General features: G+C 42.4%; 1 protein-coding gene across 1 annotated transcript in view; it reads left to right on the top strand.

Moving 5' to 3' along the window:
- The window catches only part of LOC135545222 (glycine receptor subunit alpha-4-like), a 127,476-nt gene extending 113,744 nt beyond the window's left edge, over positions 1-13,732 (top strand). The window contains exons 6-9 of the mRNA XM_064972847.1: positions 5,105-5,242; positions 5,609-5,823; positions 6,723-6,872; positions 13,445-13,732. Of these exons, the coding sequence (XP_064828919.1) occupies positions 5,105-5,242; positions 5,609-5,823; positions 6,723-6,872; positions 13,445-13,732 (791 nt within the window). The remainder of the gene's footprint in view (positions 1-5,104; positions 5,243-5,608; positions 5,824-6,722; positions 6,873-13,444) is intronic.
- The last annotated feature ends 1,245 nt before the right edge of the window (positions 13,733-14,977 follow it).

Below are 14,977 nucleotides of genomic sequence, written 5' to 3'. Positions count from 1 at the left end.
GCTAGCTAACGTTAGCTGGCTTGCTATCTAGCTAATGTTACTTGTGTGATCTTATTATTTATATCTCTGTCATTAGCTTGGCTAGCTGTAGCTTAATGTTAGCTAGCTAACATTGAACCTGGTTGGTTAGCTACCTGCAGAATCATGCAGGGTAATAACGTCATGAGTTGGGACTTTGCTTCATTGTTTACCTAGCAAGCTGGCTACATGTCTTAGCAAAAGACTCCACTTTGCAAGTAACCATTTCGGGTGCGTTTGTAAATTCAGGCTGGCTATCTACTCCGATTTCAGAGCACTCTCGTCTGATTGTACCAGAGAGTGCAGAATAACTGATGAATTTATGAATGCTAAACACCCATTGAATATGTCCGGTGTCGGCAAAAAAGCATAATTCAATTGTTATAGTTACAGTCAATAACGTTCTTATGTAAAAAAAAAAGACAATACAATTACATAAGTTTCTATCTCACATAGCTCATTAGTACACCCATGTGGTTGACTATATATGTACATATTATAGGTCCCAGGATGCAACAAAATGTTGAACTAACAAATACCATCAAGGGATACGTTACAATTTACAGCAATGAACACCTTGTGAAACAGATTTAAATATATACACGTATCTTTTTGTGTTACAGGCATGTCATTAATTTATTTTCAGACTTTTTTTGTATACTCACATGTCAATCAGACTGAAATACTTAATTGGAATAGAGGTGGGTGCTGTGTTGTTGTTGGGAAGTTCTGCCTGCCACTTGTTCTCAATAGGAAGGGGGACTTGAAGAGGGAGACAGCGAAGTCCATGCACTGTTGCTCTCTTTGTTCTGTGTGTTTGTAGTGCTAGTGTTTTCAGTTAATCTGTGTATCTCACATATTATGTGCCCAGTATGATAGCCGCTAGTGCGCAATGAGACAAGGATATCCCTGCCGGCCAAACCATCCCTAACCCGGACGATGCTGGGCCAATTGTGCGTCGCCCCATGGACCTCCCGGTTGCGAACCGGCTGCGACAGAGCCTGGGCTCAAACCCAGAATCTCTGGTGGCACAGCTAGCACTGCGATGTGCCACCCGGGAGGTCCTAGCATGGCAATGTCGCCCACCACGAGCAGGCCTCCTACTTCTGGATGTTGCACCTGCAAAAGAGCTTGAGCATGATCAATTGGAAAATTGTCTAACCAGGAGTATGACGGAAGAATGACCCCTCCGAAGGTCCTCCATCTGGCCACAGAGAGCAGCTGGCCTTACCTGCCCCTGTTAGACACTAGTGATGAGAACCTCACTAGTGTATTCTAGTCCAGTGACTGGATTTACCTGCCCTGTTCCTCCAGTCCGACGCAAGCCACAAGTGAGAAAATGTGATGGATTAGCGCAGTGCAGTGCAGTGCGAACAGTTTTTTAAAGTATAGCCTACCTCAAGCCTTACGACTCAGAGCACAGAGAATCAGACTGATCCGAACTCACTGGCTCTGGTGGATGGGATAATTCCTGGGTGGCTCTACTAAAGTCTAAGTAAATTTGCACTGCTGTGTTTCTGTTGCTCTGTCTCTCCATCTCTCTCTGTCTTGTGAAGACACCTAGTTAAGGGCAGTTTGAGTTACCATAATTGCTTACACCTATCCATTTGATTGACCAGGGTTAACTTATCCGGTCCTCTGGCAGTCTCTATGGGGGTGCTACAGGGTTCAATTCTCGGGCCGACTCTTTTCTCTGTATATATCAATGATGTTGCTCTTGCTGCGGGCGATTCCCTGATCCACCTCTATGCAGACGACACCATTCTATATACTTCCGGCCCGTCCTTGGACACTGTGCTATCTAACATCCTAACAAACTTCAATGCCATACAACACTCCTTCCGTGGCCTCCAACTGCTCTTAAACGCTAGTAAAACCAAATGCATGCTTTTCAACCGTTCACTGCCTGCACTGCCTTCAAACTAAGGTCAACCGTGGCATCCGACAGGAGACGCACCCTTCCATGAATGATGGTACATTTTCAGATATTTCACATTTCTAATTTTGAAGTGGTTTCATTTCAAGATAAATTGTACTGTTAGCATCACCACCCTGGATGGTTCCGACCTTGAATATGTGGACATTTATAAGTACCTAGGTGTCTGGCTCGACTGTAAACTCTCCTTCCAGACTCATATCAAACATCTCCAATCGAAAATCAAATCTAGAGTCGGCTTTCTATTCAGCAACAAAGCCTCCTTCACTCACGCCGCCAAACTTACCCTAGTAAAACTGACTATCCTACCGATCCTCGACTTCGGCGATGTCATCTACAAAATTGCTTCCAACACTCTACTCAGCAAACTGGATGCAGTTTATCACAGTGCCATCCGTTTTGTCACTAAAGCACCTTATACCACCCACCACTGCGACCTGTATGCTCTAGTCGGCCGGCCCTCGCTACATATTCGTCGCCAGACCCACTGGCTCCAGGTCATCTACAAGTCCATGCTAGGTAAAGCTCCGCCTTATCTCAGTTCATTGGTCACGATGGCAACACCCACCCATAGCATGCGCTCCAGCAGGTGTATCTCACTGATCATCCCTAAAGCCAACACCTCATTTGGCCGCCTTTCGTTCCAGTTCTCTGCTGCCTGTGACTGGAACGAATTGCAAAAATTGCTGAAGTTGGAGACTTTTATCTCCCTCACCAACTTCAAACATCTGCTATCTGAGCAGCTAACCGATCACTGCAGCTGTACATAGCCTATCGGTAAATAGCCCACCCAATTTTACCTACCTCATCCCCATACTGTTTTTATTTATTTACTTTTCTGCTCTTTTGCACACCAATATCTCTACCAGTACATGACCATCTGATCATTTATCACTCCAGTGTTAATCTGCAAAATTGTAATTATACGCCTACCTCCTTGCCTTTTGCACACAATGTATGTAGCCTCCCTTTTTTTTTATTCTACTGTGTTATTGACTTGTTAATTGTTTACTCCATGTGTAACTCTGTGTTGTCTGTTTACACTGCTATGCTTTATCTTGGCCAGGTCGCAGTTGCAAATGAGAACTAGCCTACCTGGTTAAATAAAGGTGAAATAAATAAAATAAAAATAAAAATAGCTAGATACAGTGCCTTTGTGAAAGTATTCAGCCCCGTTGAACTTTGCAACCTTTTGCCACATTTCAGGCTTCAAACATAAAGATATAAAACTTTTTTGTGTGAAGAATCAACAACAAGTAGGACACAATCATGAAGTGGAACGACATTTATTGGATATTTCAAACTTTTTTAACAAATCAAAAACTGAAAAATTGGGAGTGCAAAATTATTCAGCCCCTATACTTTCAGTGCAGCAAACTCTCTCCAGAAGTTCAGTGAGGATCTCTGAATGATCCAATGTTGACCTAAATGACTAATGATGATAAATACAATCCACCTGTGTGTAATCAAGTCTCCGTATAAATGCACCTGCACTGTGATAGTCTCAGAGGTCAACAAGGAACACACCAGGCAGGTCCGAGATACTGTTGTGAAGAAGTTTAAAGCCGGATTTGGATACAAAAAGATTTCCCAAGCTTTAAACATCCCAAGGAGCACTGTGCAAGCAATAATATTGAAATGGAAGGAGTATCAGAACACTGCAAATCTACCAAGACCTGGCCGTCCCTCTAAACTTTCAGCTCATACAAGGAGAAGACTGATCAGAGATGCAGCCAAGAGACCCATGATCACTCTGGATGAACGGCAGAGATCTACAGCTGAGGTGGGAGACTCTGTCCATAGGACAACAATCAGTCGTATATTGCACAAATCTGGCCTTTATGGAAGAGTGGCAAGAAGAAAGCCATTTCTTAAAGATATCCATAAAAAGTGTCGTTTAAAGTTTGCCACAAGCCACCTGGGAGACACACCAAACATGTGGAAGAAGGTGCTCTGGTCAGATGAAACCAAAATTGAACTTTTTGGCAACAATGCAAAACGTTATGTTTGGCGTAAAAGCAACACAGCTCATCACCCTGAACACACCATACCCACTGTCAAACATGGTGGTGGCAGCATCATGGTTTGGGCCGGCTTTTCTTCAGCAGGGACAGGGAAGATGGTTAAAAATGATGGGAAGGTGGATGGAGCCAAATACAGGACCATTCTGGAAGAAAACCTGATGGAGTCTGCAAAAGACCTGAGACTGGGACGGAGATTTGTCTTCCAACAAGACAATGATCCAAAACATAAAGCAAAATCTACAATGGAATGGTTCAAAAATAAACATATCCAGGTGTTAGAATGGCCAAGTCAAAGTCCAGACCTGAATCCAATCGAGAATCTGTGGAAAGAACTGAAAACTGCTGTTCACAAATGCTCTCCATCCAACCTCACTGAGATCGAGCTGTTTTGCAAGGAGGAATGGGAAAAAAATTCAGTCTTTCGATGTGCAAAACTGATAGAGACATACCCCAAGCGACTTACAGCTGTAATCGCAGCAAAAGGTGGCGCTACAGACTATTAACTTAAGGGAGCTGAATAATTTTGCACGCCCAATTTTACAGTTTTTGATTTGTTAAAAAAGTTTGAAATATCCAAATATCCAATAAATGTTGTTCCACTTCATGATTGTGTCCCACTTGTTGTTGATTCTTCACAAAAAAATACAGTTTTATATCTTTATGTTTGAAGCCTGAAATGTGGCAAAAGGTCGTAAAGTTCAAGGGGGCCGAATACTTTCGCAAGGCACTGTATGTTTGCTTACACAGTTGACAGGCTTTGCGGGTCTTTGGTGGCGCAAACACGTGTCAGTGAATGCAAGGGCAACCCTGCATCCATTAAGCCATCAGCTCCTGCTGCTGTTGAGGCATGCATCTCACATTCACCCTTCATGTTTGATCTTCAAGCCACTGGTCTGCCACTTTGGCTTACATTTATCATGACAAACAGGCGGGGAGGGAGATGGGAATGGCAACTGGACTGAGGGATGTCACCCTGTTTATACTACTCTATACCTTTCTCCATATGTTTCCCTTTGGACCTCTCTCTGTTTCTCATCTTCTCTCCCCCACTCTCTCGCTCTCTTTCTCTTTCACCCTCCATCCCGTGTCTCTCCCACCCTAATCTTATCTCTTTCTCTCTCTGTAGTTGGGTATACCATGAATGATCTGATCTTCGAGTGGTTGGCAGAGAACCCGGTGCAGGTGGCTGATGATCTGACACTCCCTCAGTTCGTGCTGAAAGATGAGCAGGATCTGGGATACTGTACCAAGCACTACAATACAGGTGGGACCTTGGTGGAATTTCAGTGGAAGAGCACATTGTTAAGATTGTTTTTCTGAAAGGAACATAAATGGCAGAATGGAGCTTTGGGGGTTGGGGATTGTGTTTAATTGATGTTTAAGAAAAGAGTTCAGAGCATAAGTTGTTGAGAGAGCTGGCGCTTTCTGCAGAATGATTAAAAGTGCTCGATGCTGCAGAATCATTGATAAATGTACATGAGAAAATTAAGTGCTCAATGGAGTAGCAGCAACTGCCTTATCAACATATGATCTGAACTCCATGGACCAGTGGCAACTTTTCCAACCTACACACAGAATTTGCCCAAAGACTGACTTAAGTATTTGCCAATTCTATCGGTAATGGTGGCAGGTAAATTCACCTGCATCGAGGTTAAGTTCCACCTGGAGAGACAGATGGGCTACTACCTGATCCAGATGTACATCCCCAGCCTGCTCATTGTCATCCTGTCCTGGGTCTCCTTCTGGATCAACATGGATGCTGCCCCAGCTAGAGTGGGCCTGGGCATCACCACCGTGCTCACCATGACCACCCAGAGCTCTGGGTCCCGGGCCTCTTTACCCAAGGTGAGCATAGATAACGCTCTACCAACACCAGGGATGTAGTGTTAAAAAGTAAGTCAAGTAAGCAGGATGATGGATAGCGAGTCTAGTAAGTGCTATCAGTGCTAATTTTGCAAGGCGTGGAAACACTATTCACATGAAGGGTCACTGTCAACGCAAAGCTTGTAGGAACTGGTAGCATATGCATCAGAATGTTTAAAATTGTTTCAATTTAATCATATGACTCCTATCCCAATGCTGATTGGCTATTTCAGATGTCACTTTAATGGGCTGGCACCTGGTTATTGTCACCTGCCAGATCAACGGAATGCAATGTTAATGGTCCAGTTCATAACCAATTACTTCTAGCATCTGCAATGCTAGGCCTCTAGGTTTGTTAGACTGTAATATCCAATTTAGATACAGTAGTTAGGCCATGTCTTGACAGGTAGCTGGCAAAATATTACTATGGAGTGAACTCAACTGGAATTTCAAACCTGGGTTTGACATGTTTTGACGTTAACGTGTTCATGAACAGAGCAGAGTTGACATTCCCTGGCTGATGTAAGAGTCTATGTGAATCTGATGCATCTGCCTGCATCTTATTTTCTCCCTTAACAATTTTGGGCCATTCTGAAGACAAGGCTCATTAGTCACACTAGTCCTGTGTTGCTCAGTTGGTAGAGCAGCTCCAGGGTTGTGAGTTCGATTCCCACAGGGGACCAGTATGAAAAAACTATAAACCAATGTATGCACTCACTGTTATAAGTCTCTCTGGATAAGAGTGTCTGCTAAATGATTAAAATGTAGTCTGCATGTTTAGGGCAGTGTCAGTATGCCATTTCCCCTTTAATTACGCCCACCAACCCCTCCATTGATTCACTATTTATGACCCAGTTACCTTGTGTGCCTCTCCCCGCCAGGTGTCCTACGTGAAGGCCATTGACATCTGGATGGCCGTGTGCTTGCTGTTCGTGTTCGCTGCGCTGCTCGAGTATGCAGCAGTCAACTTTGTCTCGCGGCAACACAAGGAGTTTATCAGGCTGAGGAAGAAGCGGCGGCGGCAAAGAATAGTGAGTGTAAATCACTGGACAAACACACCTGTCACTTTCTACCACACTGCCTTACAGACCTTGTTATTGTGTGCTGCTGTATATTCAGAGACTGACAACAGCAACACACTACAGCTGGCCGTCACTTTACATGAGGAAGATACAGCTCATTTCAGGCTCAGCTCATTTCCACGGTGAGGACTGACCTGCACATATGTCCATGTGCTCCCTGCTCCCCTCGTCACACCATTAACCTGGTCTGTAACACAGGCTAAACCTGTCCTCCAGCCTCGCATCACTGGAACTCTGAGAGAGGAAAATAGGGAGTTTTATGGCTGAATAAGAGCTTAGGAGGAGTAAAATATTGCTGATCTGAAGTATTACTATCCAGCCAAACGAACCAATCCACCATGTAGCCACTTGTAGAGAATGGAGAGCTGTAATGCTACTGAGCACAAATTACAAGACGGGAGACCCTTTAGCGAAACGGAAAATTGACTCTCAAGAGCAGAGACAACAGAGTCTGAAAAAACGCATTAAATGGTGGTCCAAAATGGGTGCGCTGTTTTCCTAGAGTATTAAAGCTCCCACTGTCCAGGGCAGAGAAATCTCACAGATTTAGTGGGCTGTCTACTGGACTCGAATACAAAAAAAGGAGCGAAAATTATTTTCCATGAGAGCAAGAAGTAACTCCACTTCAGTAGGGCAATTACTCCCATCAAGACATTTGGCTTCTGAATTATCCATCGAGGGTGGTATGGAAGCATGGCCTTGAGCTGATGGAGCACACCTAGCTACCATCACTGACTGACCAGGGTTAATCAGTACCTACTGTACCTCCATGGTCTTCAGCTTGGCGTTGAAAAACAACAGAGGGCAGTCAGACCTTGACACCCAAGCTCCCATGTACGTGTACTGTATACACCACAGCTTACGTCATGAAGGAAATAAAACTACTTTATATCTACTGTATAAGAAAATGAGTTGCAGTGTTTGCAAAGCCAACTTACTTTAGTTCCTCAATGATATTTTCCTCAGCCTCCTGAGCTACAGTAATTCCCTTGGTTAAAGCCGTTTGTTGATGAATCGTACTTTTAACGATTTCCTTGAGTGCTTCACTGATTTAAAGGCTAAATTGCATAGCTTGTTTTCCGTTTCGTTCCGTACCAACATGTTTGATACATTATACAGTAGCAGTCAAAAGGTTGGACACACCTACTCATTCAAGGGTTTTTCTTTATTTTCTTTACTATTTTCTACATTGTAGAATAATAGTGAAGACATCAAAACTATGAAATAACACATATGGAATCATGTATGTCCAAAAAAGTATTTTATATTTGAGATTCTTCAATGTTGATACCCTTTGCCTTGATGACAGCTTTGCACATTATTGTCATTCTCTCAACCAGCTTCATGAGGTAGTCATCTTGAATGCATTTCAATTAACAGGTGCGCCTTGTTAAAAGTTCATTTGTGGAATTTCTTACCATCTTAAAGTGTTTGAGCCAGTCAATTGTGTTGTGACAGGGCAGGGGTGGTATACAGAAGATAGCTCTATTTGGTAAAAGACCAAGTCTATATTATGGCAAGAACAGCTCAAATAAGGAAAGAGAAACGTCCATCGTTACTTTAAGACATGAAGGTCAGTCAATGCGGAACATTTCAAGAACTTTGAAAGTTTCTTCAAGTGCAGTGGCAAAAACCATCAAGCGATATGATGAAACTGGTTCTCATGAGGACCGCCACAGGTTAGGAAGACTCAGAGTTACCTCTGCTGCAGAGGATAAATACATTAGATTTAACTGCACCTCAGAGTGCAGCCCAAATAAATGCTTCACAGAGTTCAAGTAACAGACACATCTCAACATCAACTGTTCAGAGGAGACTGGGTGAATCAGGCCTTCATAGTTGAATTGCTGCAAAGAAACCACTGCTAATAGACACCAATAAGAAGAAGAGACTTGTTTCGACCAAGAAACATGAGCAATGGACATTAGACTGGGTGAAATTTGTCCTTTGGTCTGATGAGTCCAAATTTAAGATTTTTGGTTCCAACCTCTGTGTCTTTGTGAGACGCAGAGTAGGTCAACGGATGATCTCCGCATGTGTGGTTCCAACCGTGAATCACGGAGGAGGAGGTGTGATGGTGACACTGTCAGTGATTTATTTACAATTCAAGTCATACTTAACCAGCATGCCTACCACAGAATTCTGCAGTGATACGCCATCACATCTGGTTTGCGCTTAGTGGGACTATCATTTAATTTTCAACAGGGCAGTGACCCAAAACACACCTCCAGGCTGTGTAAGGGCTATTTGACCAAGGATAGTTATGGAATGTTGCATCAGATGACCTGGCCTCCACAATCACCAAAGCTGTTATCAAGGCAAAGGGTGGCTACTTTGAAGAATCTCAAATACAAATATTCCATGTGTTATTTCATTGTTTTAATGTCTTCACTATTATTCTGCAATGTAGAAAATAGTACAAATAAAGAAAAACCCTTGAATGAGTAGGTGTGTCCAAACTTTTGACTGTTACTTTATGTTCACATCTTTTGTCTATTTTTGGCTCAAAGAAAGTAATGTACTTTTGCTTAATTTGGAATGAAGCAGATAGCATTTCCTGCACTCAGCAAAATTAGCAGATTAGCATTTCTTAGGAATTAAGTTTTGCAGCACCTCAGCACATCATTCTTTCAGGACCCTTGTATTATAGACAAAAGCTGAGAAAAAAGGTACACAATCCAATGTGCAGCTCATTTCTGATTGGTATTAAAAGAGAGAATAGCATGGTTTCAAATGACATTTTTCCAATCTATGTATTGCTCCTTTCCCTGCGGAGGACATGGCCTTGGCCAATCAACCGCCGAGTGTAGAGTCAGAGAGGAAAGTGAACGACCTGCCTGGCAACACCACCATCAGCACCAGCTACCACGGAAACCTGAATCAGCACTGCAGGGCCTATGCCAGGGTAAAACTGACCCCTGTATCACCTCTGACCCCAAAGTGAATGTTCCATCACCTCTGTCCACTCAAACTGAATCTGTTGACCCCCAAAACCGAATGTCTTCCACCACATCTAATCCCCAAAGCGAATGTGTTTCACCCCTGCCCCACCAAGTGCAAGTTTTGCACTGAAACAAGCCCCTTTTGACCTTTCTCACCCTCCTCCCCCCTGGTCTGCTCCTGCCCTTCACGCCATCCTAATTCTAAACGTTAAATTAAAGTCTGATGTAATTCTGTGTCATCGGCTCCAGGTGGGTACTCTTCGGGGGGGGGGGTCTTCGCTGTCTTCTCAAGAAAGCACAAAGACATGACACAGGACATCCTCTGCTCTGAGGGTGTTGGCATGTATTGATCGCTTAGTACTTGGAGATCTTTTTTATTGAGTAAAAAATGTGCCTTCAGAAAGTATCCATACGCCTTGACATATTCCACATATTGTTGTGTTTCAGCCTGAATTCAAAATTGGTTAACAAAATAAATCATCTCACCCAATGACATAGTGAAAACTAATTTTATCAAATTCACTAAAAATAAAATACTGAAATATCTAATTTACATAAGTATTCATACCCTTGTAGGAAAAAATGGTTGTTGATCATTGCTAGACAACCATTTTTAGGTCTTGCCATTGATTTCCAAGTAGATTTAAGTCAAAACTGTAACTCGGACAGTCAGGAACATTCACTTTCTTCTTGGTATGCAACTCCAGTGTAGATTTGGCCTTGTGTTATTGTCCTGCTGATAGGTGAATTAATCTCCCAGTGTCTGGTGGAATGCAGACGGTACCAGGTTTTCCTCTAGGAAACCTGAATCAGTGCTTCGCTCCACTCCATTTATTTTTTACCCTGAAAAACTACCCAGTCCTTAACGATTACAAGCATACCCATGAAATGATGCGGCCACCACTGTGCTTGAAAATATGGAGAGTGGTATTCAGTAATGTGTTGTATTGGATTTTACTGGGTTTATTGATAAACCATCAAAAGTGTAATTAATAACTTCACCATAATCAAAAGGGATATTCAATGTCTGTTTATTTATTTTTTATCCATCTTCTAATATGTGCCCTTATTTGTGATGCATTGGAAAACCTCCCTGGTCTTTGTGGTTGAATCTGTATTTGAAATACACTGCTCACCTGAGGGACCTTATAGACAATTGTTTGTGAGGTAGTCATTAAAAATAATGTTAAATACTATTATTGCACATATAGTGAGTCCATGCAACTTATTATGTGACTTGTTAAGACCTTATAGACAATTGTTTGTGAGGTAGTCATTAAAAATAATGTTAAATACTATTATTGCACAGATAGTGAGTCCATGCAACTTATTATGTGACTTGTTAAGCAAATGTTTACTCATGTAGGCGTGCCATAACAAATCAGTTGAATACTTTTTGACTAAAGACATTTCAGCTTTTAATTTTGAATTAATTTGCGAACATTTCGAAAAACATCATTCCATTTTGATATGAGGTATTGTGTGACAAAACAAAATCCAAATTTAATCAATTTTCAATTCAGTCTGTAACACAAAATAAATACCTGCCAAGGGTCAGGGAGAAAGACACCTGGCAGGGTCAATTCACTCACTGCCTTAACACTGACAACTAATAACCCAATTTAGATCCCACCTTTCCCTGCCAAAGCGCATCTCTCAAGGTGTGAGAGGACTGTACACATTAAGCTACATGTCTATTAATATTCCCCACAAAGATAGGGAATATGGCATCTCACTCTGCATGGAAAGAGTGCCCCGCCATCCATCATTGGTAATGCCCATTGTGAGTTTTTGTCGGGACCCTGACTTTTCACTCCGGCACCTTGATAGGTCTATTATTTCATAAGTTTAGATTTTTTTAAAGTCTGTGTCCTTAGCCTACAAAGAGAAATGGAGGTACATTTTTTTTACTTTGGTAATTAAAATGGCCCTTTCGCGTTAATGATACTGTTCCTCTCCAGCTGCACTCCCTCTGTGTAGAGACTCCGGAAAGGCAGATGACTGAACAAACTTGAATTTAGACCGCTGGATTGATTAAACACCATCTCTCACAAATCGTCCATGACATGAGGCAAATTACAACATAGTAAACCGGATATAGCTCTCCCCTTAAAGCCTGACTGCACTTCCGGATTTGGCCTCGTTTTAGATTTGGTTCATTAAGAAACGCTAGTGACAATGATTTAATTGAAATAGGTGTTGGTTTCAGGGTGTGGTTTGATGTGGATGTCTCTTTTGTGTGTTCACAGGTGGGAAGAGTTAGACAAATTATTTTGCCAACTAGCTTCAGCCGGCTGGCAAAATTGGTTGGACTTTGGATAGCCAATCTCGGGGCTAGTTAGGAACCGTCAATAAATTACACAATGTAAATGAGACATATTGTACACCTTTTAGTTCTCATGAAATGGTTTCAATATTTGTATATTCATTTCTACTATTTATAGTTGGTTTGAGGTTTTTAAGTCATTGAGATGTGGAGCCAATTTTAACGTATTGTCCCATGTAGCTTAACCCTCAACAAGACAAATCTGCACTTCTACCTTCCGGGTAAGGCCTGTCCACTCCAAGACCTCTCAATCAAGGTGGACAACTCAGGTTCATGATCTACAATATCCGTGGAGTACAACGTTTCCTCACACAAGAAACGGCACACCTCCTAATCCAGGCACTTGTCATCTCCCGTCTGGACTACTGCAGCTGGCTCTGTTGGCTGGACTCCCTGCTTGTGCCATCAGACCCTGGAATTTATCCAAAACGCAGCACCCAACCTGGTGTTCAACCTTCCCAAGTTTTCTCATGCCACCCCACTCCCCGCACACTCCACTGACTCCCAGTCGAGCTCGCATCCACTACAAGACCATGATGCTTGCCCAGGTGTTGGCGTCTGCCACCTCTGGTCTGTTGGGCATCCTAACCCTACTGGAGGTCAGCTCCCGCTCAGCCCGGTCAAAACTGTTCTTACTACGACTGTAATATGTGGTTGACTCACATAGCTTAAGATCTTAAGATAAATTTACTAACTGTAAGTCGCTCTGGATAAGAGCATCTGCCAAAATATATATATTTTTTTTTTGCAAATTACATTGTGTAATTTAACAACGGTCCCTAACAAGCCCCACAGGGATATCCAAAGTCAATGCAAATTGACCACGGGCAATACGATTGGGTCGCATGCAGCTGCCAAGCTGTTGGCATGTGGGCAGGATTGAAAAAAAATACAACTTCACTTAGGTTGTGATTTCTCACAAAACTCAGTTTTGGACGAGACTGACTTTATGACCAAAATTACACTTTGTAGTAAACTTTGACAGTAGAATACATGATTATGACTCAAATCGATGCCACATAGGCTGTTTTCTAAATGAGATGTTGTTTTTAGGGGCAATTGCACTTTAAGTCCAGGCATGCTTGGTGTTTTTCCTTTTAAGTTGAGTAAGTAATGCCCTCACCCTGTTGCCCTTTTGCTACGTTACATCCCAAATGCCTGCATCTAAGAATTACCCACTAGGAAGAAATATTAGTTAATGCCAGTTGACAGTGAAGAGCCAATTTGTGCTTTCTTTTTGCTTCATTCCCCAGGAAGAGGAATTGGTGAGAGACAGCCGTGGGTTTTACTTCCGCGGCTACGGACTGGGTCACTGCCTGCAGACCAAGGACGGAACGGCGGTGGAAGGGGCCACAATCTTCGCCCCGCCGGTGTCCACCATGTATGATGGAGAGGCGGTCCGCAAGCGCTTTGTGGACCGGGCCAAGCGCATCGACACGATATCCCGCGCAGTCTTCCCTCTGAGCTTCCTCTTCTTCAACATTTTCTACTGGATTACCTACAAAGTGCTGCGACATGAGGACATCCACGCAAATTTGTAATACGCTCTCTGCTCTATTCCCAACAACCTCTAATTGTTACATGCTACTTTTTTTTCTTTTTTTTTCAACCAAAACTGCCTATCAGATATTCATTAAAAGTGTTTCGGGGGCATATGCTTCGCAACAGTTGCCATTGATGCTAAAAACTCTGTGCTCAGGTGCGTCTTCAGGATTTCAGAAAGTGTGTATGAAAAGAAAGTGAAGATGTGAATTTAAACTGGTGTTAGAGTGCTATTTGTTATTGCATTCTCTTGTATCTTTGTCATCTTGTTTTGACTGGATTACAGCAGAAACATAATAATGCTAGTCTTTGAACTTCTGCCTGAACTCTGAACTATGGCTAAAGGCAGATCCCACAAAGGAATATTAGTCATGGATACTACTGACTTGAATTTTACCAATCAACTGATCTTTGAATGAATGTAAAAAAAAGGAAAAAAATGCTTCTTTTTTTTACAACTTTACAATGCCAAACAAATGGATGTGAGGGAGGGATTGGGGTCTTTGATATTTCTGGATTTAAATGAGGTGATGATGATATGTTGTTTTAATTACATATGACAATAGATTATATACAGTGCATTCGGAAAGCATTCAGACCCCTTGAGTTTTTCCTCCTTTTGTTACGATACAGCCTTATTCTAAAATTTATTAAATCGTTTTTTCCCTAATCAATCTACACACAATACCATATAATGACAAACCAAACACAGATTTTTACAAAAACATTTTTTTAATTAAAAAAACAAAACAATGGAAAAAAGATATTTACAAGTATTCAGACACTTTACTTTGTTGAAGCACCTATGGCAGCAATTACAGCCTCGAGTCTTCTTGGTATGACGCTACAAGCTTGACACACCTGTTTTTGTGGAGATTCTTCCATTCTTCTCTGCAGATCCTCTCAAGCTCTATCAGGTTGGATGGGGAGTGTCTCACTGCACAGCTATTTTCAGGACTCGCCAGAGATGTTCGATCGGGTTCAAGTCCAGGCTCTGGCTGAGCCACACAAGGACATTCAGAAACTTGTCCCGAAGCCACTCCTGCATTGTCTTGGCTGTGTGCTTAGGGTTGTTGTCCTGTTGTAATGGGAACCTTTGCCCAGACTGAGGTCCTGGTTTTCATCAAAGATCTCTCTGTACTTTGTTCAGTTCATCTTTGCCTCGATCCTGACTAGTCTCCCAGTCCTTGCCGCTGAAAAACATCCTCACAGCATGATGCTTCCACCACCATGCTTCACTGTAG

Source organism: Oncorhynchus masou, chromosome 9 (assembly GCF_036934945.1).
Source record: "Oncorhynchus masou masou isolate Uvic2021 chromosome 9, UVic_Omas_1.1, whole genome shotgun sequence".
Taxonomy (NCBI): domain Eukaryota; kingdom Metazoa; phylum Chordata; class Actinopteri; order Salmoniformes; family Salmonidae; genus Oncorhynchus; species Oncorhynchus masou.
This window is presented reverse-complemented; position numbering and strand designations above follow the sequence as displayed.